Here is a 26,177-nt window from a genome sequence, read left to right on the forward strand (position 1 = left end):
TTTTTTAGTGTCAGAAGACAAGGAAAGCTCCAAGTCCTGGCGATGTCTCCCTCTGATGCCTGAGAGCAACACTCATCCTGTTCCTCCTTGCTCAAAGGAGCTGATCCTGGGCCTGCTGATGGGTAAAGGACCTCCAACGATGTTCAAACACTCTGTCCACTCTGAGCTTGAATAATATTGGAAAGGTTTGCAAAGTGTGAATACCTTTGCAAAGAACTGTAAACACTTTCAGGAGGTAGAACCAGAGTTGAGTGTGGGAAAAAAAAGACAGAAAAATATTTCATGTTATTTAATTTCTTTATTTTAAAGCCTTTCTTTTACAAAGTGAGATTAAAGACTGTAACAGTGCATAATGACACAGAAAAAAACCTCAGAGGACGTCCCTCAACACAGGAATCACAGAGCAGTGATGTAGGTATACAACTGAGCTGAGATTAAAAGACAAAAAAAAAAAAAGTATTTGTGAGGTAGCCACACGTCTGTATGGACAGCATCAATTATACATCTCGGATCAGACCCATGGAGAATTAGTAAGGCCTTTTTTCAGGACACAAACAGCAACAAGGCACAGGAGAGAGTCAGGGATCACCTCGAAGGTTCGCTGGAGACAGAAGATCTGCAGACGGATTCTCCACAACCCTCACAAAGCCACAATATTGACAAACTCAAGAGAAAGCTGTGCTCCAAGGTTTAATAACTGCAAAGATTTTTGTTCAAACAGAGTAACGACGACAGGCACTGAATTTAGACGGGTTAACGTGAAATGTAGGTGGCTCCGCGATCCAATTTTGTGATCACAAATCTCACCTGAACTCAAATACAAATGGCCGTGTTAAAAATTAGGGATGTTTACTAAAACCTAATGAATCCAAGCTGTGTAACAACTGATAGGTCAAAATACAAACAACTCTAGCTATATAAGTTTAAAAAGGATGCAGAGACGAAATGTTGATGGCGCTCTAAGCTGTCCTTGCAGTTCCGTATCAAAAGAAATTCTGGTCTACACAGTAAAACCAAACACAGGCCAGTAAAAAGGAAAGCCTGTTGGAGTAAGAAATCAGAACCGAAGACAAATCTCCAGAGAAGAAAAGAATAGATAAAACACACAAAGATCCAAATCTTTAAAAAAAAAAAGAAAAAATCTCACATCATTATAAAATTGTTGAAAAAGAAGAACATGTTAAAATGGTCGTGGAAAGCTACATGATTTGTTTTAAAGTGACAGAAAAGAAAAAACATGCGACCGTTCACATTGTTTTGACAAATGCCGTTTCAGAACAGGTAAAACCAACTTTAAAAACAAAGTGCAACAGAAATAAAAAAATAAAAAAAACACGGCCCAGTTCTGACAAAAACAATGACAAAAAAACTCTGCGTCCAACTTCAATAAATCAACATCTCACTTATAATAAGTACAACTTACCCGACTCACTGAGGAGGACGTCAGAAAGTTTGGATTAAGGAGCAAAACTAAGGGCTGCACAACTGAGAAAAAAAATTCCTAAATTTGGCTTTGGGTTGCATATTTAAAATAAGGTTGTAAGTATCTTCACGGAGTAGTTTTCAGATTTTTTGCAACCTCCTCTTGGCCAGCTTGTTCCCATGATAAATAAAAGCATAATTTAAAGGTTTTGTTTTGCCTCGGGTTACCTTCCTCTGAAACTCAAATGATCAGAAACACCTAAGTGGGACAAACAAGCTAAAAAAAAAAAAAATCAGTATTTGTTTACAACACCTTGAAAGAAATACTTTTGTTTTAATATGCCAGGAAATAATCATGATAAAAAACACTTTAACGTTTTCTCTACAGGTGTGCAGCCGTAACAAAATCATAACACGACTCGGAGACAGATTCCAGTGAATGAGATCCGTAAAATTACATTGCACAGCCCAAGGCCAGATCTCAGTGGGGGTAGATTTACTTATTTCTGTCAGAACTGGGCCAACAAACTGGGGAAGTATGAGCTGGAACCAACCCGTTCCCTGATTTAAATAACCTTTGTAAAGGAAGGCAAATTCACAACTTCTTATAAAGAAAACTGACTCGGAAACAATTCAACATCGAAAAGGAAAGAAGACGGATAGGTTCAGGACAACAAGCGAAGGAGAATGAAGCTTACAGCTAAACATTTCTACTCAAACCATATTGGATTATGTACACGGACAACTTCTAGACGTGTAGGTGTAAGCACCTGCTATCTGAAACATGACGGAGCAATGTGAGAATAGCAAATCTAAAAAAAGAGAAAGACTTAATGCTGATGCTACAGTTTCCCAGATGTGTCTTCTACAGCCATCACGGTAACCCTAACCCTATAAGGTGCATTAATAGAAGTCACATTTGGGGTTTTAGATCGTATTTAACGTCACGTTACTGACTCTTTGTATCTCCATCTATGACTACATATAAAATCAAAAGCAGGGATTTGCTTTAGTCTTTCCTTGGGGAATCTGTTTTTATTCTTCTTCTTTAAATCAGATTTTAAACTTAAAGGGGCCATGACAACAAATTACATTTCTCTGAGGTTTTGGTGGGTATGATATGGTGTGATGTGCACTGATGAGGCCGTGTGAATGTCAGACGTGAATACCAAAGGACCTGCTCAGTGGAGATCAGCTTTTTGCTTTGCTCAAAAATGATTAGATAAAAAAACAAACAAAAAAAAAAAAAACGGGTTATCTTTCTACATAATTCATATTCTCCAATCAGAGCGCACCATCAAGCAAACAACCTTCCCTTCCCCTCCTCTCAGCTGATGGACCGGCTGTGAGTTGAGCTAGCATGTCTGACTGCTCCACTTCTACGATTATGCCGTTTTCAACCTCAAACTAACTTCACAGCGGTTACTAAAAAGGGGAGCCGACATGTCCGACGGTGATCAGAAATGCGTGAAGTTTCTACTCCTGAAGGACGAGAGAATCACAGAAGAGTGGCTGAAATTCACTTTCTAAATGATGTCGAATGTAAGGAACGTGCATTTGTAACTGAAAAATCTGGTTGACTAACAAGCTAAACCGCTGCCAGCGGCATTATTTTCCTGCCGCTGCCTGGGAGACCTTGCTCTCCTCCGCAGTAACGAGCGGGTTGACAGCTGCATATTCCTGTCGCGGCTGTGCTGTCGCAGCGAGCTCCCTGCAGCTTTTTATTTTGGCCGTACTGTGTTGAATCGCGGCGCCGGGTTAAAGGCTTTGGTTGGCTTGGCCTCGCCTCTCTGACATCCTGCAACACAAACACTTCAACCGGTGATTAAACCATGAAAAGGGATTTGTGACAGAGTGTTGCGACGAGAAGAGAGGTGTGGATGTAGGGGGAAAGTGGTGTGTGTGTGAGTAGCCAATCAGAGTGAAGTTAGCTAGCTAGAGCTGCATATCATTACTGCAAGTAACCCTTTTATTGAAGGACATTTGGCCTTAAGAAACAAGTTAATGTTATTTTCTTATGAAATTCTTTGGAGAATTTACATATGCAGCAATATCAACTACTTGAAATGGTTTATATAGTGATGTCATGGCACCTTTAAAAAAACAACAACTATGTTTTATTGGATAAAAAGTTAAATGTGACCAAAGGTTGCCTTCAGACTCCCTTTTTAATCTTTTCGCCATCGGGAGGCTTTAACTGAGGAAGGTCTTTGAAAATCAGAAGCATATATATAATAATAAAAACAGGTAGATGCTACAAAACAGCCAAATCTCAGAAGTTCCTTATGTCAAAGTAAAGACAAGAGTAAAAAAGAAACAAGAAAAATAAGTTTTGGCTACTTGTGGTCAAGTGCAATTTCTCTTGTGTGGCTGGAGAGGCTGGTCTGAGGTCACTTAGTGGATGTGCTGCTGGCAGTGGATCTTCTCTTCTGCCTGGTCCAGGAGCTCCAGCATCTCGCTGATGATGGCCTGCAGCGCCCGGCCCAGTTCTTCCCCGGTGTAAGGCTTTCCGAGAGGAGGCACGTGAATGAAGGCAGAGCGGCCGTGGCTCAGGTACAGAGATGTGTAGTAGGTGAAATCACAGAGGTACCTGCGAACGATGGGAGGAGGGCATGAGAGGAGAGATTTGCTCCGGTAAACCAGAACAAGATTAAAAACTGGAAGCACCGAACAGCTTCACAGAGTCAGATCTGGCTCTTTGAAAGCAAAATAAAAAAGCAGATGAAGGTCAAATTGTTAATTAGTTTTGTTTATTAGACAGAGAAACTGGAGACTTTATGAACAGGAAGTGATGGGAATAACATTGCAGGAGAGGGCTGATATAACTTTAGACTTCTGCCTACTCCTTTAAGCGTGTGAATATTGTAAATTACTGTTACTGTCTGTTTTTGTGTCCAATGATGTTTTGAAATGAAGACAGAGAAAAGCAAAAAATGATGCAGGATTAAGTTTCATAACAGCTGAAATCTGAGAGCAGCAGGTCCTACACGTGTTTCAGAGCAGATATGTGGATGAGGAGTTTGACCAACAGTGGGAAAGACGACAAACTATTCATAATTCATGTTCATAGTTTAGATTCCTTATATACGCTTTCCTTTTATTCCAGTTATATATCCAGTTATAAAAAAAAATCTTGGTACAATCTGAATGTCTAACATATAATAGGGTTTTCATCATAAAGTTGATGAATCAACAGAGTCCAGTTTTCTGGTTATAACACTGCTGCTGTCTTACTTCATATCACCTTTATAAATCCTGAATGTATAAATGAGGCATTACATTACGACCATCTGGCTAAAGCTGAACTGGCTCCAGGAACCACGGTCATTTTATCCCTGCAAGAATCAGGGCAAGAGTCAGAGAAAGTGGTTAGAAATCCAGTCCTGAAATGGTCCTGGCAGGGAGGTGGTACTTTCTGGATGGACCCTGAACTATTGGTGGAACTTTGTGGTGGGAAGCATTTCTTACAGGTTAAATATTCCCAGCATTTCAGTCCAGCCTGGGCTTAAACTCCTCTACTGCTCATATTTTATGTTGACTTTAAATGATCCCTCACAAGTAATCTGTATTTTTGTCTCCTAACAACATTTAAACACAAATGTCAAAGATCAGTGTTTTGTATTGTTTACATTCCAATAATTAAATAAAAATCCACTGATCTCTGGAAATAACAATAAAATGAAGCTCAGGCTTCTGCTCTCAGTGCCTGGGAAGGCAGCTAGAGCAAAAATCGATCATTTCTCAGTACTTTTATGTTCAGCTATATGAGATAAAACAGAAACAATGCCCTAGGATTATATCTGATTAACAGATCTAAGGTGTAAATGGAGCCGGCTTGCTGAAGTCACTGCCAGATCTGTTGCCGTGGTTGTAATTAAACACGGACTCCAATTAAGACTCAACTTTAGCGTGATCACAGCAGCAGAAGCGTAGGTTACACTTTTATTGCAGGTGACCTATTTTCTTCGGCTGCAACCGCTCCCACCAACCCGGGACATGCGCAGGGCATTTAAAATCTGCTCTAGTTAAACATTTCCATAAAGCTTGGCGTAACAGCACATGGCTTTTAAATCAGGATCACTATGAAGCCAAGAGAGACGACGTAAGGCTGTATTCATTCGCCAGTCCTCCACTGTTGAAATGCACGCAAGAAATGCTGCAGGTAGTTAAATCTTAGGCACCTAAGATTGTATCGGCAAAATGTGCCTTCACAGCACGTTTGTCCCACTTTTTCTGCCAAATCAGGGACTTCAACAGACCGCCGAAGGTTTGCTGAGGGATCTGGCGCTGGATCTTATAGGCCCTGGATCTTGTGATGTGAGATCTCCCATAAGTCAGACGTGTTTCTTCAGCACACCCCATGTGCGTGACTGGATTAATATCTGGGATATGTGGAGGCCAAGCAGGCACCTCGAACTTGTTCTGACCCGTTTTTAATGAGTGAGACGGAGCATTATCCTAAAAGGCAGGAGGCCACGGCTACCAGGAAATACCATTTCATTGAAAGGTGCACAACAATGATTGGGTAGGTGGTATGGGTTAAACTAACATTCTGCTGGATAACAAGGTTTCCATTGTCCCCAGCTCCTCAGGGTTCCTTCCTTGGGTCAGTTCTGTTAGATAACGACCTTTACAGGAGGGGAACGGCCCAGAAGAACTGCAGTTCTGGTGATGGGACCCAGTCCAATGGTTACACTTGTCCATTTTTCCTGCTTCTGACATGATCCAAGAGGATAAAATACTCACTTGCTGTCTAATGTATCCCATCCGTTGACAGGTGGCACAGTGTTACTCATGTCACCTGTCAGTGGTCGTAATGTAATGCCTAATTGGGGAAGAGTTTTTTGTTTTTACTTTAGACCTTCTCAGCTAAACATATCCCAGTGTGCAAAGTGTTAGCATTTACTACGATATTAATGCGTTTATCTCAACACCGACACAAAATAGAGGCCTGTTCTGGACTGATGACAAATGATGCAGAAGCAAAAGGGAAAACGAAGCGAAAGAAGAAGAAGAAGGTCACCTTCCAGCATCTTTGGAGACGGATACAGCTACTCCCAGGCCTGAAGCGGTTACTCTCTTGCAGACTGACTCCATGTCAATAACAGAGTTGATGCAGTCTGGGCCTCCCACAATGCAACACTGTGAGTCTGGACAGAAGCTGCTGTTGTCCAGGCCTTTGTAGCCGTGATTTCTGCCACACTTCTCCAGTGTCACAGTGGTGGCCATCCCCGAGAGTCCGACATGAACTACCAGCTGGACAAAAAAAAAAACAGATTGTTGGAATTACTGAGAATCTTTCCAATTTCTACTAAACCACATTTCCACGTGTCAGTTTATACGGATTATAATAGCTTTAATGATGTCATCTTCATATAGGACGTTGAAATTAAAAACAAAACGTGTTTCTTTGTCTGTTGTTTCAAGGCCTGACTTTAACTCAAAATGTATAACTGGATGTAAATGTGTTTAAAAGTTAGCAGGCGGTGTTTATCCAAGTGTCCACAGAGACTTTAAGGTTGAGATAAACTGGAGTTTAATCTGAATTTGAAACAGAGCCAATAAAATCAGACAATATTTTAGACACATTAGGGACTAGATTCAACCTTTTTATCCATCAGGTGGTGCAGGACTTATTTTGTTTGTCTTACCCGTGGATGATACTGCTTCCACAACGACGGGACCAAACTCTGGACTTTCTGGTACTCTACTGGAACCTCGTGAACATGCAGGTCCACATTCTTGCCCAGTCCCAGTTTCTTCATTTCCTGACACGACAAACAAAACCACAAATTCACCAAATTGACAGACATTGAAAGACAAGTTCTTGAATTATCTTTGATTGCTTAACTTTCAAGGCACCAGGTGTTTGTAATATTTATATTTAGATAATAAAGCATGTATAAATGTCTTTGAAATTTGTTAATTGAAACCTGGGTGATTTTTAATTATTTTAAGTTACAACTAAACTTTCGGAGCATTGCTTTAATTCTAATTTAATTACAGATGCATCATCCTCGATCAGACGTTCTCTGGTTGTTTCCTGGATACACTTTTAAGCTCTGACCTGAAGATATTAATTTTCAAACATTTTTGTTTTCTTTAAGAACTATAAATACAGATATATAATTCTACTCTCTACATAAATTGAAAGTACACACCCAAAGGTAAACAGCTGTCACTCCGTTCAACACTGGAAATCTACAACTACAGTTAAATCCTCCAAGCTATGGGACAGAGGTGTGTATAAAATTAACAAATCATAGTATGTCTCCAGATTAGATAAATTTAAAATAACAGCTACATCTAACTTTATATGAGAGAGGGGAAAAACCTTGACTTTCGCATAAAGTTGTAAAATCGTTTATTCATTGTTGTTATCACAATGATTAATTATTTATATTAGTGCTTTAAGTGACGTCACAGGGTGTAAAGGAGAAGCTGGTGTTACACTGCTTTACTAAAAAGCTCACTATGAAATCTTTTCAAAACAACAATTATTAAAGTGTTGATATTTTAGGATCTTATAACATTATATTTCTCATGATCCATGAGAAATAGAACTGGACTCTTCTAAGGTTTAAAAGAAAAAGTGAGACTTTGCTGTAACATAATTTCCCCCTCCGGATGCCTAAACTACCAGCCAACACACTTGAGAAGAAAACACCCTCTCCTTCCTCTGACTTCATTTTTAAACACATCAATGATGCTGAAGAATAGCTAAAGTTGGGCCAAAGTAACAACTTCCACGTTGAAGAGTATTTTTAATTAGGTATCCTGCGTTTGCTCAGTTTAGCGGCTGGTCAAGCATTTATATGATCTTCTGATTACGTTCACCGGGTTTCTTGGTGCACTTCTACAGCTAATAAATGAAATTGCTGGATATCTTTAAACACATCCCAAGAACATTACTCTTATATCATGGCCGCTGGCTGAAACTTCTTCTGTCCTCCATTTGACCACTTTTACTGTTGTTTTAAATTTAAATTCACAGCCAGTGAACCACCCCCTTCCACCGTAGTCTCCATTTAGGACAAGTCAGCCTGGTCAATGACCCCCCCCTCTCCCTCCCAGGTATTAAAAAGAGGCCAGGCTGACCATGTCTGTGACCCTGCTCAACACGGCCTTTTGTTTGGCTCTAATATCCTTATCAAGTCCGTCTAGACACCCTGACAACCTCTATCATCCCCCACATAAAGCCTGTGACAAACCGCGCTGCGCAGCGTGAAGCCGGTCGGCCGGCAGCTATTATAGTGTCGCATAACTCTCTCCTGAACAAACAGCTCCAAACCTGGACAAAAAAACGTGATTCCAACAGGGAGAACATTACAAGTTTAACGTGCTGTTCATCTGTGTATCAACAAAGAGACCGTTGTAGGGAATTTTACATTAAAATCATACTAAATGTTAATTTTTATTCTCTCTCTTTGAGACTTAAAAAAATTCAAATAAAATAAAACATCACGTTATAATATCGAGGTTAAAGACAAATACAAACGTACCTGCACTGCTACCCAGCTGGCATTGACAGTGTGCTCTCCAAATGGTCCGAAACCTGCAAGAAACCAAACGTTTACTTAACCCATTAAAAGATTAAATATCATCTCATTATGATTATTTTTATTATCAAAGACTTTGCTTAAATATACACAGACAAAAACACTGTGAATCTTATTCAGTTTAATTTATAAGAAATTAAAACCGCTGGAACTCTTAAATCTTTTAGTATTTAACTTCGAAACGAATAAGGCTCATTAAAAAAAAGGTTATTTTCATAATGTTTGCTTTTATTGTGCCCCCAAAAAAATAATAATAATAAATACACTTTTCTACAGAGTTCATTACGCTTCCATGCAGCATATCATAAAAAGTGAAGGAAAATTTTTCAAGAGCTAATGGCTATTCAGTCAGGCTTGTTTATACAGGGATCTATGACTGATCCCCCCCCCCCCCCCCTTTTCTCCACCACCCGTCCCGGGGTCAGCAGGTCCCTGGGGGTTGGGTGGAGAAAGGATCAGTCTGTCTGACAGGCTGCTGAAAAGGAGCAGAGCGAGGGGCCAGCAGCTGCCAGCCGGCCAGCTATTGTGCAGGAGCTGTTCCCAGGCAATCTCCACATCTCTGCACTCTTTTGTGTCTGACTGCACAAAAACTGAGTCTGGCTCTTGTGTGGAAATAAATGGCCAGGACTGTACTTTGTGCTGTTATAAAGAGCTGCACTGATTCAGTACGAGGGAAAACCACACTTTGCAAACATATAATGAGTAATTACTCCAGAATGGCTTTATTTATTGAATGTTTGAAGGAATAGATGATAAAGGCAACAAACAGATTTAGTTACTTGAAGTAAAAAAAAAAAAAAAAAAAAAAAAAGGTCAAGGGGAAGTTCTGCATTGGGGGAAAAAAACTCTGGAACATTATTGGGTTACTAATTAATTTTGTTCACTTATCGCATTCAAAGACAGACTCTGACTCTGAAAGTAAATAAAACCAGAATATAAAACAGTAACAAATAAGGTTAAAAACATAAATAAATGTATAAAGCTGTCTGTAAAACGTCAAATTGTATTAAAATTCAACTTTTTCCCTTTCCTGTTACTGCCACTTGTCAATAATAACCAATGGGAATTAGTAATAAAATCACCAGTTTATAGACATCACGCATAAACAATCCACTAAGAAGCAAAGAAGACGAGACAACACACAATTATTCATTAATTTTTAGAAAACAAACGCGGGCCTTCATTAAGGCCAAATAATAAAATGTTAGGCAGCGGGCGGAAAGCGGGGTAACTAAGTCTGCGGGTGGAAATCAAAGTTAGCAACAAAGCGCTTCTTTCTGGGCACAAGTGCAGCTCGGGAACAACCTGACGCCATTAAGGGCAGAGAAGCTGTCATCTTCGCCAACTTTTCCTTTACTTCTCTCGCTCTTTCGGAGGTGTCACGAAACGCGACAACAAAAGGGCTAAAAGGAGACACCAACCAGTCACCACCACAGTCCGGCTGCTGTTGTCCATCTCCTGAAATGTCGCCTAGAATCCGCCGCTTAGTCTCGGTTTGCAAACTGAAGCAGATCCGCGCGGAGAGTCGAAGGCGCCCTGTAAGCCAACGGCTCCTTCTGCTGCACTGAAAGGAAGCTTAGAGAAGCTCCTCCATTCTACGTGCCGCTGCGTCGAGCGTGACGTCACCGGGACGGCAGCGAGAGGCTTTCTTCTTCTTCGTTTGTTTTTTTGTGAGCGGTTGACTAACTAGCTGTTGGTGCCTTTACCGCCACCAACTGAACTGGAGTGTGAACGGAAGGCCATCAGGGGAGAGAAAAAGTTTTTGTTTTTCACTGTAAAATGCGAATTAAATCGAAATAGTGCGACTTCAGATGTCTTTGTTCTCTTTTCAGGAGCTTTGCAAATTTTCAGTACATTTTGGTACACATTCTGACAGAAAATGTATAAATGTACAACAATCCACTATGCTATTTACCTTTTCATTGGATGGTTTTTATTTAGTCCAGCGTGTCCTGTTCTGAGACAATTAAATAACATTTCTTCCTTCTCAATGACTTAAAATTTCCTTGTATGTTTTCCATGTAATTGTATATTATAAAAATGTCCCCCAGTATCTGAAAAAATGCCAGTAATCGTGTGGATATATTGGTTGACAATGGATTCATCTTTTAATTTGCTGAGCTGAAATTAACACATGAAATCCAAGCAACCTGGGCTTTTTTAGTATCTCAGCGGAGCTACAGTCTGATCACCATCATTTCACACTATAGTAATTGCATTATTTCATGCAAAATATAGCAGATTGCAAACATTAGCATTTTACCTCTCCCCTCAGGTCAAGAGTTTGGGTATAATCTTTTAAAGCGGATGATTATTTTTTCCCCCAGATTATTTCCCCACAGGAATATTATTTTGTTTAGGCCTCAGTAAATCGTTCCCCCAAAATGTTTGTGATGTATGTAATAGACACATAGACCGCTTTATTTGTCATTTTGTATGCACAAAGTGCGTACAGAACGAAATTTCGTTTACATACAGCTTAAAATAGGTGGTTGTACTGGAACTGTAATTTCCCTCTGGGACTATTAAAGTATTTCTGATTCTGATTCTGATCATGCAGGATCAGCACACACAGGCAAATTAATTCCGTCAAGATATTGGAGATGCACGCTTTCCCCAGGAGAGGGTGACACCATTAAATGGACTCTAGTCTATCAGATTGAGTCTATTTGATGAGGTCGCCCTCTGCTGGGGAAAAGGTCCTCAATCTGATATAGACAGTAGGAGACAAACAACAGCAAACACTACGCAGGAATGAGCCTAATTACCATTTAGGCTCAAATCATTTATGGGTACCACCAGCACATATCGTGTTAAGGGAAATTAGAAGGCAGGTAAGGCTGCAAAGAAGTGGAAAAACTTTAGTAAAAATTAATTAGCATCTTTAATAAAACAGAAATATAAAATTGAGAAAATGGTAAATGTAATCAGAATCAGAATCCGAAATACTTTAATAATCCCAGAGGGAATGTGGAGATGACGAGTATGTTATACTACCAGAGGTTTGAGAAAGGAAGAAGATAAATTGACTCAAAAGCTAAATAGAATTAAAGTTAAATCAGAATCAGATTCAGATATACTTTAAAAATCCCAGAGGGTAACTAGATTTATTTGGTTTTACTTACAAATAACAGAAGAAGTAACATTTATTGTGCTAAATGTAGTCATTTTAGAATACATGAAATCTTTGAAGGACATTCAAGTTCACCCTCCATACAGATGGTGGCAGTAATGCACTAATTCGTTGTTTCCCTACCACCAATAAAAACCCACGAAGAAGAAGAAGAAAACGAAGAAGAAGAAGAAGAACTGTAGCTGTGATAACCCGTGTTGCTCACTGTAGGAGACAGACAATAAAACATCAAAATGGTGAGTAAATAAGGCTAAGGTCCTACTTGTCGATTGATTTTTTTCTTTTTAAAAAGTAAAGCTTTAGTTTGACAGACAGAAGCAACGTTTACAGGTTTTTAAACCATGAAACTGTTGAGCTGACAGCTAACTGATGCTAGCACCTGTAGCTAAATTAGGTCTCCCTGACTCAGGGAAGCAGTTTTCTGGTAAGAAACGAGGTTTACAAATGTATTAATATGTTATTTAGTTCTGTAAAGGTTATATTTGGCGTTGATGTTGTAATACTTCTTTGCATGACTCGTTGAGCACTAATGGAAAACGTGTTTTCTGTGGATTAGGCAGCAGACGGTTCATTTATACTGTATGAAAAAATTATTTAACTTCATAATTTTGTTTTTCTGTTATTTTTCAGCTTCCCTTGTCTCTGTTGAAAACTGCCCAGAATCATCCCATGGTGAGGAAGATCATCAATCCCCTGAAGAAGTTTTCAGTTTTAATGTTCATAATCCATACGTTTATGTTCAATGTTGGCTGTTAAGCAATTATGTTAGAATTTCTATTTTTAACTTATCCCACTGAAGGAAATGTGTTCCCGACTGATGACTGATTATTTATTTGCCTGCTGTGATAAATTTAAGACATAGATGTTTTTTAGACGACCCAAGTTCAGTTTGTTTTTTACTTTATAATAAGACAAAACTAAAGATCAGTTTTTCTTCTTTTGTTTTTACAGTTGGTTGAGCTTAAGAATGGGGAAACCTACAACGGTCACCTGGTGAGCTGTGATAACTGGATGAATATCAACCTGAGAGAAGTCATCTGCACTTCCAGGGTAAAGCCATGGTCTATCACCATATGATTTATGCAGATTAGGCAACAAGACTATAAGAGCACTCTGTCCCAACCAATCAATGCTCTAAAATATTGAAAATGAGTAGGTCTGATGTTTGGTTCTTCAAGCTTTTTAAAGGTTGTTCAAATTTTGTGTTTGGCTGCGTTTTCTTAATTTTCTGTCCACATCTTCTACCTGACCATGACTGCATGTTGTGTATTGTGTGCTTCAAAATGAATGAAGTGAGTGCATTAAGCCTAATAAACATAGGCAGATTACGGTATTTGACAACCGTTGTGTGGTACAGAACCTACAGAAGGCATCAGCTTTTAGATGAGCAACTGCTGAGTCACATCTGAAGCTAAAAACTTTTGGGTATTTTCTTGTTCATCCTAAAATTCTACCTAACTTTGTAAACTTATGTCTTATTTTTCTTTGACTTAAGAAAAATCCAAGATGCTTAATAAAAGCATTTTTCATAAAAAATACAATAAAAAAAACAGAAGATTATTGATAAAAGCAGCAAACGACCAAAGGAAAGCTGTTAAAGACTTTCAGAAAGGTTGAAGAACTACAGTACGAGGCACAGCAGTTCATATCTATAATATTGGGCCTTAACTCACCTAAACTTATTCAGAAGTGCCAAATTAAGTGTGCTTAGCCAGACTTGGGGAAAACAGAAACTTCCTTTTAAAATTCTTAGCCGTTGCCTTTTTTCTCTTCATGTTCCTGACTACATAGTCATTTATTTTTTCATGATTGCTGATTTTTGTTTCTGTTTCATAGAGGGTTATTGTCCTTTTTAACAATGCTTAGTAATGGCTAAATTATTGTTGAGCTATATACTCTCTCATTTCGCTCTCACAGGATGGAGACAAGTTCTGGAGGATGCCTGAGTGCTACATCAGAGGAAGTACAATCAAGTACTTGCGGATCCCCGATGAGATCATCGACATGGTGAAGGAGGAGGTGGTGTCAAAGGGGCGCGGCCGTGGCGGCGCCCAGCAGAATAAACAGCAGGGCAAAGGAAGAGGAGGACCCGGCCGAGGTGAAAAGAAGCGTTTTCTGTTGTCTGTATTGTGCACCTCAGATTTCTTCCTCTTTCTTCTGCTAAATGCGCTGCTTAAACTTTCGGACTTATCGTTACCACTGGATTTAATTTTCTCCTAGTAAACCCTGAAATAATTGTCTGAGTAAAACAAGAGTGCATGTCCCCTCTGCAGGTGTGTTTGGCGGCCGTGGCAGGGGGATGTCTGGGCCTGGCCGGGGCCAGCAGCAGCCGTCCGATAAGAAACCAGGCAAACCGCAGGGAATGAAGAACCAACACTGACAAACAGTCCTTCACTTCTGACAACACCCTGTTAACTAAGGGCTTCCTGCTTTATACAGGAAGATACGATTAATCCTCCACTTTTTTGTTTTTGCTGTGATGGTTGTAGAACACAGTTCTCAAAGAAAAGCTGTGCTGATTGCACAGATAGTTTTTTTTAATTAGTCAACAACAGTTTATCATTGATAGTTGGCAATCTCACCTTTTGCAACTTTTCAGACCACAGAGGATTGTGTTGCTGTGTTGTCAACAATTTAGGTTTCAGCTTTTTTGATGGTAGTTTATTCAGGAATAGTTTTCATTATGTAGAAAATGTCCAGTCCCTAACTCTGTTGGAAGATTTTTTTTTTTTTAATGTTTTTATGTACTTTACTTGGAAACTTATTTTTTTTTCTACTGTACGTGTCATGATCAGAGCAGTTAAAATAGACTGACGTCTGAGAATGTTCAGCTCCTGAACTCTTTATTTGAAAACATTTACAAGATGATGCATGACGAAAATTGGGTTTTCCAGAAGAAAAATCTCATTCTTCAGATGGAAATGGAAAAGTCCAAAATATTTAGTTGTTTCTTTTTCATTTTTACAACAAAATACAATATTGTAATTTATGTACAGAAGAACTGAAGAATAAAAACCTTTTTGTTAAAGCAGTTCTATTTTCCACTTTTTTTTTTTTATTTTCCTTTTTTTATGACTGGTTATTTAATATCACATGAATTGCAAACGATCAGGTCCTCTAGCATCTTTTCAAGTGGGTCTAGAAAGACCAAAGATAATCTCGTGTAAAACTAAAAAGATGAACGTAAAACTAGAGCAAAGTTGAATCAAAAAGTTTTTTTTAATTTACATCTTTTTATTATATAAATGTAAAAGCTATACATTGGGCTGATTAATACTGTATCTTAAATCCATGACAACCCAAAGTTTTAATGAAAAATAAAATTTAAATAAACCCATTGTTTAAAATGAATAAGTTGACCTAAAAACTTTGGTGTGGTTTTCTTCTCTTGTCCAATTTGCACCTAAAACCATTCTGATTTTTGAGAAATGAATAAAACTTGCTGAAGAGAATGCCACTTTTTTATGCACACTCGAAAGTGGCACTCTGTAAACAGACAGGTTTTTTTTTTTTTTTTTTTTTTTTGAAAGGTAACACTAGTGGCCTTTATTTGAAAGTGGTTTACAGAAGACATGAACCAAAGGTCCACGGGCCGGGAGTGAAACTGGGACAGCCATGTCAAAGACTAAAGCCACTTAACGTGGGTCGGCACATGAATATAAATTACTCCCAACATTACAACTCCTTAGTACTTAAACAAAGGATCAGCTCAGCAGTCAGATTATTTGTAATTTTATTTTCAGTGATGAGTACAGATTATTTCCATTCAAATAAAACAATTTACAGGTAAAACATTAAGTAGAAGGTTTCCATCCAGTATCCTCAGATTAGTTATAATAGTCAAGCTAAAATACTAAAAGTAGTAATAGTAAAATAAAACATAATCTTTGAATATAAAATATATTTCAAAAATATCTTGGTCAATGTTACTTTTCTCAACAGTTCTTGGTTTTGTTTTTTGCTCACATTATTCTGCACTCCTGTGTGTTTTATGCTCACTGTTTTATATCACAAGGTTACCATATTTCAATATGGTTAAAATAATTGTCACCACAAAAGAAAAAAATAGTAAAAGTCAAAAATTGTAACTTCAGTCTGAAATATAATCATTGGATCCCCTAAAATGTCTCTAAACTGATCCAGTGTCTCATCTGACTTCTCATGGAAAAAATTTTTAATCCTCACATCCAAAAATAATGAAAATTAGAACATGCAGTTATTTCATGGTTCTAAGCTACAATTTCTTTTTAAACAACTAGTAAAAACGAAAAAGACAAAAAGTATTTAAAATGTTTTTAACAACAAAGGCAACAAAAATAGGCAAAGTTTTTCCAGAAATATAACTAAAATCGTCCTGAAATTTAATCATGGTTTATTATGAAATAATTCAAAAAAGTAATTAAAAATGTAAAAGTGTTTAAAACATGTAAAACATTTTCTTAAGAATGTAGAAAACATGAAACATTGTACTGAAAAAAAACAAACATATTTATGCTTAAAAAACATATTTGTTGTTATACTGTTCTGTTTAATAAAAGTAGAAAAAGAAAATTAAACACCATAAAAAATTTTAAGGTAAAGAAAGGAAGCCTTTGTGTGTGCTTTGTTAATAAAAAATAATAAATGGATCATCCAGAACTGATTAGATTAGATTGTTAGAACTATCAATATTTTATAAGACAAAAAATCACAGATATGATAAAATAGATGTTTTTATTCCCTCAAAAGCCTGCTTTAAACCCACTATCAAAAGGCATCTACAAAATCTTTTTTTAAGAATTAAAATATTGACCACCAGCTTCTCAGATCATTTGGTTCATGATCAGTTTACAGATAAAATCACTGTTATAATGCCTGTCATGCAATACCAAGACCCCAAAGATATCTAAAAAAACAACAAAAACTCTATTCTTTTGTAAAATACTTGATTAGGAATAAAGTGATAAATGATGATTTCAACAGTCGACTCATCCCATTCATCCCTCATTCATCCACTCTTGTTTGGATGTGACAACATATTTCCAAGCTTCCAAAATCTGGGAAAGCAGCAGATTTTCAGGGAAGTTTTCCTCCACATAAACAGGAACCTCCACTTCTTTGTGATCCATGTAGAGCATCATTGCTTCTTTAACACTGTGAAATAATATCAGGTAAAAATAACATTATTTTCTCAGGTCCATTCAAAGCAAAAGGCATTAACACCTTAAGCAAACCCTGGTTGTATAAAACTACGTTCATGCTGTACTCTAGCAGGTAATCAAACCTATTTTTGAAAAAACAAATCAGAACAATTTGAAAAACAATAAACAATCGTTAATTAGTATGCAGACAATGCTTCTCCAGGAGGGAATGCTGCTTGTCGGGACTTTGATGCAATCAACTGGTTCCCTTATATAGGAAACTTTTGACCAATTTGTAAAATATGATTGAATTTGACTTTGTAAAGTGCCTTGAGATGGCATGTTTCATGAATTGGCGCTATATAAATAAAATTTAATTGAAAATTGAATAGCATGAATTAAATTTAGCTGTGCATATTTCACCTCCAGAAAGGCTTGTATCGATCTGTTGCATATGGGCGGCCCAGAACCAGCAGGATGAACTCGTGCATCTCCAGCAGCCACTGGGCAGCGTTGGCGGGGGACATGAAGCCTTTCAGCTCAGTCTTGTTTTCTTCACTCAGTGGGTCCTGGTACTCAGCTGCATACTTTGAAAATGGACCCTGCATCAATAAAAACTGCATTTATTATGTGAATAGAAAGCATACACTGTATTAAACAGCACCAGGTTGTAAAGAATAATAAAAAACACAGTCCCAAAGTTAAATTTGTTAGAAGCATGTGAAGAGTAAAACTACAGGATTCATAAAGCCACAAAGTAGTGCACATACAGCCGTGCACCAGCAGCGATCAGACAGAAGCGTGCAGCCGAATCTGATTTTCTTCATTTATGAAAATTAAGAAAATCATGGCTTCATCTGTTTCCATTACATGTTTTTTAGTCTCTGATGATAAATTAAAATTTGACACACAGGTTTTAGGCATGATTTTATCTGCTATTACTTTGATCTAAATGCTATAATATAATGTCTGCCATGTCGGAGTTAATAAATGTTGTAAATTGTCACTAAGTAATTCAGCTTAAATGATCTGTAGTTATTGACCCTGAAGTAACACATTTTACTGTAACACTCGTTTCAGTAAGTTTTTATTTCCTTGTTATTCTTGAAATGAAACTAAAAGTCAACTTTTTAACTGTTATGTTTGTCATTGTTGGGACTCCTCAGAGGATGTTGAACATATGGTACAATGCAAAAATTTATTGAGCTACTGACAGTGACCCATTCCTTCACAAGTTGTTATAGAAGCAGTCTGCATGCCTCAGTGCTGGGCTTAATACACCTGTGGACAGTAAAGTGGTTGGAACATGTGAATTCAATTAGCTGGAGGGGGTGAAAAAGTACTTTTGGTGATGCAATGTTTGTATTCCACATTGAAAATGTGCAGTAGTAAAGTAGTAGAAAAGTAGTATTAATATCAAAAATGTATTATGCATTTAACTATGTCCTTAAATGTAGATTTAAATGACATTACTGTGAAATAAGCACATACCATTTTAAGATGCAACATGTTTTCAGATTTGAGGGAGGAGAGAAGTTGCCACAGGGAGACACAATGTTTGAGGCTGCATTTGTTCAGAGCCTGAAAAAAACATACAATTGATGAAAACATGCCACTTTAAGTAAAAAAACAAACAGGCATCTGTGCTTACCTTCAGTATGTGTTCTTCGATGTCCATTTTTAACACGTCCTTGAGGTAGGTGCCCAGCTTCATGTTGGGATCACCACCAGTCTTTGCCAGGAATCCCAGGAGCAGCTCAACAATCTTAAGCGCTTCACACACCTCACTGTATGAGTCGAGCTCTCTGGACACACCGTTCCGAATCAGAGCATTAAGTGAGACCTGAAATAAAAAAAACAACAACAACATTGTTAGTCATGAATTATTTTTCAAGTATTTCTGTTTTTGCTTTAGCCTATTTAGTTAATTTTCATTAATTTGTAATTTGTATGTAATTTCTTGCTTATAAAAGCCAATTAAGTTGTTATTAATAACTAAAGTATCACATTTAAGCCTACTTATTTACCAAATTTTTTCTACATTTACTTACATATTGAGTTTTGGTCACTTATACTTACTTTTGTCTCTCAACGTTTACTTACTAACATACTTCACTTTTGCCATGTTTACTTACTTTTATTAACTAATTTGCTTTCTTTTAATTACTTTTACCTACTTCCCTTCACTTTTCTATTGACTTTAGTCACCAACTTAAATTTATTACTTACTTTTCCTCTTGACACCTACTTCATTTTACTCACTAATGTACTTAATATTACTGTAGTTTAAGGTTAGGTTTATTTATTTACTGTTACTGGTTTACTGAGTTAATTCACTTTACTTACTTATGGGCCTCTAGCACCTAACTTACCTTTAATAGTTATTGTTTTAATACTTAATTACTCACTTTTTTGTATTGTTAATAACTTACTGACTTATTCAGCTTTACTTATTCAGCTTTACTAACTTATCCTTTAATTACACAATGCCCTAAACATAATTACTCATGTTCTTAGTTATACTTATTATGAATGTACTTCATTTCCTATTATTACTTAATAACTTGCTTTCTTTCTTATTGATGTTTAGTTACTAATTTAACTTTAATTAACTTTATTATTCTTACATTGTTACTTAGTTACTTACTGTTACTAACTTGCTTTCTTTACTTATTTACCTTTGCCTATTTAGTTACCTTACTCACTTTTACTTACTTGTGTTTACTTACTTTCTGACTTAGATTTTTTACTTATAATTACTTATACACTTACTTCTTTACCATTATTTATGTACTTTTTACTTTCTTACTGCTACTTTCTTTTACTTACTGTTCATTTATTTTTGAACTGAAATAACTGATGTGTTGATAAGCAGGATCTATTGATAATCAATCAATACATCTATTGATACTAGTTTTTGAAGTGTCTTTATTAATAAGGTGGTTAAAATGACTTAGGTTTTGTTGTTTATTACACTTACACAGTCAAAAGGAATTTTTGCTTTGTAAATTTGATAGCTTAATAATTACCTGGGGAACTTTTCCTTTAATAGTTTTGAAAACAGATTCAGAGTCTTTCTCTATTGTGTTGATCAAAGTGGGGATTCCCTGAAAAAAAAGCACAAAAAAGACATTATAATTTTGGTAGGCAAAGATGGATCCAAGAATGTAAAACGTAGTTTAGTACAAACTACAGACACAGTGACATATATACCAAGGTTAGCTAAGAAATAAGTTTTAGGTTTGGCTAATAATTAATGAGTTTGCAGTTTCTTGTCTCGGTGAAAGCCTAACAGTTGAACCAAAACTACTTAATGTGCTTGGTATTTCTGACTTTCTGTTTATGCACACCGGGTGACTTCAACTCAACCAGGCTATAGTGACTCACAGTGAGGGAGATGTGAGGTTTTCCCTGTAGGAAGTGTGTGAGGATCTGCTGCTGGATGCGTGGCAGGTCATATTCTGATATCGTCTCTTTGCCACGTTCCAAGCTGTACTGGCAGTTAGACAAAACCAGAGGCAGCAGGTCCTTCTCCACATCATAGCAGATCACATGCTGCTCCATTAGATCCCCAATAGCGACCTTGTAACTGCGGTCGATCAATAAAATGCAAATTAGGAATATCTACTTTTTCCAAAAAAACAAAGAATCAAACAGAAAACTTGTTCTTCATGTTGTTCTGAAGTGTAGTATTAAAAACGTTTTGCACCTGCTGTCTTCTCCAGTGTGACGGTCGGCAGCGTTCACCAGCTCATTCTGCAGTGTCACCAGGTAGCTAACCAGCCCTGTGGCGCACAGGCCTGGACCCTGGCGCCGGGGCAGGAGGTACTGCAGTTCACTGTTCATGTCCAAATCGTTACTGCAAAATTCCTCTGGGATTTTTAGCTCATCTGTTATTTTGAAAGAGAGAAGGGGTAATTTGACATTCAGATAAAATAAAGGCAATTGTTTTCTTAATGTGAGAATCATTCCAAATGTTTAACTTATGCAGAAAAGAACATTTTATTGTCCCTCTCCAGAGCAGACTACATATAGCAAGATGTTAATAAAATGTGAACAAAATTAGGAACTGTTTGTTTCTTGGTTTATTTGCATATGAAAAATAAATTACTAGTACGAATCAAACTCCTACAGTGAGGCTTGACTACATTAAGCTCAGAGTTTTTAATTTAGTAAATTGTCTTTATAATGTCAAAGCAACATGCTGTATTTACATTGAATGTGAGGCAACTGCTCCTTTTTTTGGAGAAAATCATCCACTGACTTGCTGGCAATAGATGTAATTTTTCTGAAACTTGAGTTGCCAACAATGCCTGATGTACAATCTGACATATATTTCTAACAATAATAAATGCTTTTATATTTTGTAGTAAAATAAATTCCCTGTGAATTATGGAGTGATATTAAATTAATTGATTGCCTTTATTGGCATTGTACAAGTACGCTGAAATTGGATGTAGGCCTTACAGGTTTAAAAACAACATAGTGATTAATTAAAACTTATTAATTAAAAAAAGTATAAAAAGTATTGCACTTCCATTGTGAAAAGAATATATTACAAGGTGGTTGCTTTGAGTGCAGGTTTGGCTTAAGCATGAAGTCCATATAGGCTCACACAAACAGACTGTTCTTCAGTCTGTCTGCTTGGGTTTTTAGTACCCTGAGCATCTGCTAGACACTCAAAAAGTGAGTTTCAGGGATGAGATGGATCTCTGACAAGTTCTCGAGCTTTTTAAGTCACCAGGTGTTTTATGGTTCCTCCAGGGAAGGGAGGGGGCATCTGATGATCTTTTTAGTTTTTAGTTGTGGTAACAACCCTCTGGAGGGCTTTCCTACGTGCCACTGTGCAGCTGGAGAACCACACACAGATGAAGCTGGTGAGGAGGCTCTCTATGGAGCACCGGTAGAAGCACATCAGCAGCTTTTGTGTAAGATGGTTGCCAAACGAGTGGTTCTTCAAAGCAGGTGGTTCCACATAGAATCCTGTGCAAAGGGCTGGTGTGAAGAAGAAACAAGGTGTGCTCAAGACCTCACGAGGAGTTCCCTCTCCTGCTCCTGAGACGTTGATGGCTACGGGGAACCACTCCGAGAGGATGTGATTAATGCCAAGGCAACATCTTGAAACATAACAACATTCCTATTTTTAGTTTTACTCATTCCTGTTCATAAATAAACATTTGATTACTCATTCCTCTTATGTGCCCTTAATGAACTTTTAAGCTACAGCCTGCATAAAAGCAACATGTTGAAGTGATTTTTAAAAAAGAAAGTGGGCTTCAGGAGAAAGAGGTTGAGGGGCTGTGATCTGGAAATTCACAGTTGTCCCACTTCTAAGCTCTGTGCGCTATTGCCAATGGTGCTTCTAAACACAGCAAATGTATTTCAGAGGAGCTTAAAAAGTGTCAAATACCTACTGAGCACAGAAGGCATCAGCAAAAATGCAAAAAGGGTGGAAAATATTAGTGTTCCCCAAAATAACCCAGAACAATACAACAGAAATAGATAATGTTTTACTTACTTGTTGTTACTTGGACTCTTAGCAGGTTCCAGGTTTTCAGGAATATCTTAATGTGTTTTTCATACCTCATCTCTTTAACAGAAAGATAGGCAAGAATAAAAGTATTTTACTACAACTTTAAAATAAATAAATAAAATTTAGGGTTGTAACAAGATTTGTTGTATAATATTCCAACTTTACCTTTTTGACTCATTAGGAATTCAGAAATGGAGCCGGTGACCTGTTCAGCAGAGTTCTGGTACTTTTTCACCAAATAGTTCTGCAACTTGACAATATCTGATAGGAACTTAATCTGACGATATTCTTTCTCCTGAAAAAAGTAGTAAGTCCTGAATAAGTACATTGTAATTATTCACCTTTGTCACAATACTACATCCATCCATTTTCCAAACCGCTTTATCCCTCATGGGGTCGCGGGGGGTGCTGGTGCCTATCTCCAGCTCTCACTGGGCGAGAGGCGGGGTACACCCTGGACAGGTCGCCAGTCTGTCGCAGGGCAACACAGAGAGACAAACAGGACAAACAACCATTCACACCTAAGGACAATTTGGACAAGCCAATTAACCTAACAGTCATGTTTTTGGTCTGTGGGAGGAAGCTGGAGTACCCAGAGAGAACCCACGCATGCACAGGGAGAACATGCAAACTCCATGCAGAAAGACCCAGGGGTGTACTCGAACCCAGGACCTTCTTGCTGCAAGGCAATAGCGCTACCCACTGCGCCACTGTGCAGCCCCACAATACTACATTTTTCATAATTTCTAATTTAACCAAATTTGAAATAAGATTACTACTTACTGTCAAAATGACCATATTTTACCCCAGAATGTGTTTTACTGGGTTATAATCAGACTGCTCTCCCAGTGCACAACTCAACAAAGCAGATATTGAAGCTACAATACAAACTACAATAACATTATTGTGAATTATATAAAAATAAAAACTGTAATTTCAGATCAAAGATTTACAACCATTCTGATCAGTACCTGACAGGATGTTTTGCTCTGCATCAAACCCATCTAGCTTGTAAAATTAACACAAAGGGATTTTTTTTCCCTTAAAGCTTGGTTTCTGGTACACATTCACCTTCTGCAGGAACCTCCAGAGCAGCGGCAGCTCCTCTTTTTGTTCGTTGAACTCTATGATATGTGTAAGGCTGAGCAATGACAGCCTATCCCTGCAGCTCCACACCGCTGAACTGTGGACCTCAGATGTCTGCTGCAGTGATGTGAGGAAATTACAGTCATCGCCAAAAGTGATCCTCAGGATAAAATTGGAAGCTACACGGGAGTCATCTGTAATGCAGCCCTTTGCTTCTTGGAGAAGTTGATCAACAATCTAAACACAAAAATGCTTGTAATTGTTAAGTTTGTCACAACAGGGAAACATATCATTTTGGTTCAAAAACTACAAGAAATGTCATCATATCTTAAAATACTATTAAGATTTGTAAGCACAAAGTATGCCTGTGCAAAAATCTCAGTTATCCGGGTCATCGAAACAGCAAACAGGCTTAAATCAGAGGCAACCAGTCTTTCGCTCAGTTTTTTCTGAAAACATTTCGACACCTATCCAGGAGTCTTGTCATTTCTGGTGGCTCGCACTTCAACCAAATAGAGCGAAAGTTCGGTTGCCTTCGATTTAAACCTGTTTGCTAAGCACAAAGTAGCAGTCTCTCAAAAAACAATCACTATTTGATATTTAAAATGCCCAAAATCCACCAAAGGGGTTCTTGTGATGTTATCTATTAAAAACGTGTTTCTCTACATGACTTTTTGAACCTTGCGGTTTTACCATAAATTTTAGCCTTTGATCTTACCTTGCTACTTTTAGCATGAATTTTAGCCTTTCATCTCATGGGACTCTTTGCTCTTAGGTCCACTTCACTTTGTGTTTTAATTCAAATGCAGCCTCATTCTCAAAATAATAAGCATGTTTTGTCACAGTTTTGAGGTGTTTGTGGTTTTCATTAGGATTGATATTTTTCAGTGTTTTTCTTGTCTCTTACAAGTCTTGCCATATTGTGATGTTTTTTTCCATTTAGGTTTTGTCATATATTTCACTTCTTATTTTTTTATTACATCTTTTTCCATGTTAATACATTTTTTTTTGCCTTCTAGTTTTTTCTTGTGTTCATTTTCACTTGGAGTCTTGTGCTTGTGTTCTTGGTTAGATGTTTCTTGTATCTCTGGCACGTTTTTTTTTTTAAATGAATGTACTTCTTTACCCTCAAATTATTGAGAAAATATTCTGTTTATATGAAACACATCTTCAGCTGCCTTAGATTTACTCACATCACAAAAGAAATGGGATAATAAAGGTGTCATAGTTTGAGTTCCTGCCTTAGTTTAGTTTCTGTTTTTGGGTTCTTGTTTTCTATTTTAGCTTGTGTCCTGTTTCAGTCTTGGTTCCATCTTAGGTTGGGTCTTGACATTTATTTTGTGTTCTAGATTGGACTGGACTGTTTTAGTTTAACCTGCTTTCACATGCCAGTTATTCAGTCAGTTCAGTTCCACCTCCAGCCACTTCCCTGATCAGCTCCACCTAGTCTGGTAATTAGTTTAATTCTGTTCACCTGCTCACTCCCCTACTTATACCTGCCTCTGCCTGATCATCTGTGTGTTTTTTCCCTGTCTGGGGTAAGTCAGATCCTGCCAGTTTTCTGGTTTGCCTGTCTGCCTGAAACCCAACCTGATCCTGTTAGTTTTTGCCTGGATTATTTGACTTGTTCTGCTCATTTGTGTTATTAGACCAGCCTCACTTCTGACCAGTTTATTGTAGGTTGTTGGCTGTGGACTGTTAGTTTTTTGGTCACTGCCTCCTTGCTTTTTGGCTTGGTGCCCTCTTTTGTTTTTTTGCGCTGTTAATAAATCACCTTTTTTTATTTCAACCTCTGCTTGTCTGGCTGAATTCAGGGTCCTCTGTTTCTGATTCATAACAAAAAGTTAATGATCTTGTTTTCTAGATAGTTCAAAAGAGTTTAAAAACTCATAAGGTTAAATATTGAATCTTCATTATGTCAAAATTCCAAACGTAAAACTGTTTATTCAGTGGAATATGGATAAAATGTGTGAAATGGCACAGTTTGCTTTAGTTGAGATGAAAGCTTTGGGTAAAATCTCACATCTATGAAAACTGTCGCACAAAAGAGTAAAAACTCTGTATGCTAACTCATAACTCTCATATCTTGTCAAATTTTTGATGTATAGGTAAGAAATGGTTTGTGTTGTAGATGGTAATAGTGTGCATCCTAATTCACAAGTAGCAAGTAGACATAAATTAGCTTAGATGACTTTTCCTTTGCAATGTTCCTTTTCCCATGTGGACTGTTTCAGTAAATATTGATCTTAAAATCTAAGAAACGTTCTCGCCTTTGTGATGACAGCAGTTAACTTAATGGTGTAATTATGGTGTAATTAATTAAC

The 26,177-nt window shown here is 37.5% G+C and overlaps 3 protein-coding genes across 3 annotated transcripts in view; 1 reads left to right on the forward strand and 2 right to left on the reverse strand.

The window, feature by feature from the left end:
* Positions 1-3,501: 3,501 nt before the first annotated feature.
* On the reverse strand, positions 3,502-10,612 carry pgpep1 (pyroglutamyl-peptidase I). The gene is made up of 5 exons (XM_012879980.3): positions 10,403-10,612; positions 8,925-8,977; positions 7,074-7,190; positions 6,446-6,678; positions 3,502-4,012 (listed from the first exon to the last, which is right to left on the reverse strand). Exons 1-5 carry the CDS (start codon positions 10,434-10,436, stop codon positions 3,817-3,819), a joined length of 633 nt encoding a protein of 210 aa, XP_012735434.1. The 5' UTR covers positions 10,437-10,612; the 3' UTR covers positions 3,502-3,816.
* A 1,648-nt stretch (positions 10,613-12,260) lies between these two features.
* On the forward strand, positions 12,261-14,944 carry lsm4 (LSM4 homolog, U6 small nuclear RNA and mRNA degradation associated). The gene is made up of 5 exons (XM_036140996.1): positions 12,261-12,350; positions 12,745-12,786; positions 13,066-13,164; positions 14,032-14,212; positions 14,388-14,944. Exons 1-5 carry the CDS (start codon positions 12,348-12,350, stop codon positions 14,492-14,494), a joined length of 432 nt encoding a protein of 143 aa, XP_035996889.1. The 5' UTR covers positions 12,261-12,347; the 3' UTR covers positions 14,495-14,944.
* Positions 14,945-16,699: 1,755 nt separating this feature from the next.
* Positions 16,700-26,177, reverse strand: part of LOC105938291 (E3 ubiquitin-protein ligase rnf213-alpha) — a 106,286-nt gene continuing 96,808 nt past the window's right edge. The window contains exons 59-68 of the mRNA XM_036141658.1: positions 23,839-24,090; positions 22,933-23,062; positions 22,753-22,824; positions 20,944-21,124; positions 20,622-20,823; positions 20,264-20,341; positions 18,886-19,077; positions 18,726-18,815; positions 17,658-17,836; positions 16,700-17,247 (exon numbers count right to left, since the gene is read on the reverse strand). Of these exons, the coding sequence (XP_035997551.1) occupies positions 17,091-17,247; positions 17,658-17,836; positions 18,726-18,815; positions 18,886-19,077; positions 20,264-20,341; positions 20,622-20,823; positions 20,944-21,124; positions 22,753-22,824; positions 22,933-23,062; positions 23,839-24,090 (1,533 nt within the window). The 3' untranslated portion in view covers positions 16,700-17,090. The remainder of the gene's footprint in view (positions 17,248-17,657; positions 17,837-18,725; positions 18,816-18,885; positions 19,078-20,263; positions 20,342-20,621; positions 20,824-20,943; positions 21,125-22,752; positions 22,825-22,932; positions 23,063-23,838; positions 24,091-26,177) is intronic.

The sequence above is a fragment of the Fundulus heteroclitus genome, chromosome 9, assembly GCF_011125445.2.
Source record: "Fundulus heteroclitus isolate FHET01 chromosome 9, MU-UCD_Fhet_4.1, whole genome shotgun sequence".
In the NCBI taxonomy this organism is placed as follows: domain Eukaryota; kingdom Metazoa; phylum Chordata; class Actinopteri; order Cyprinodontiformes; family Fundulidae; genus Fundulus; species Fundulus heteroclitus.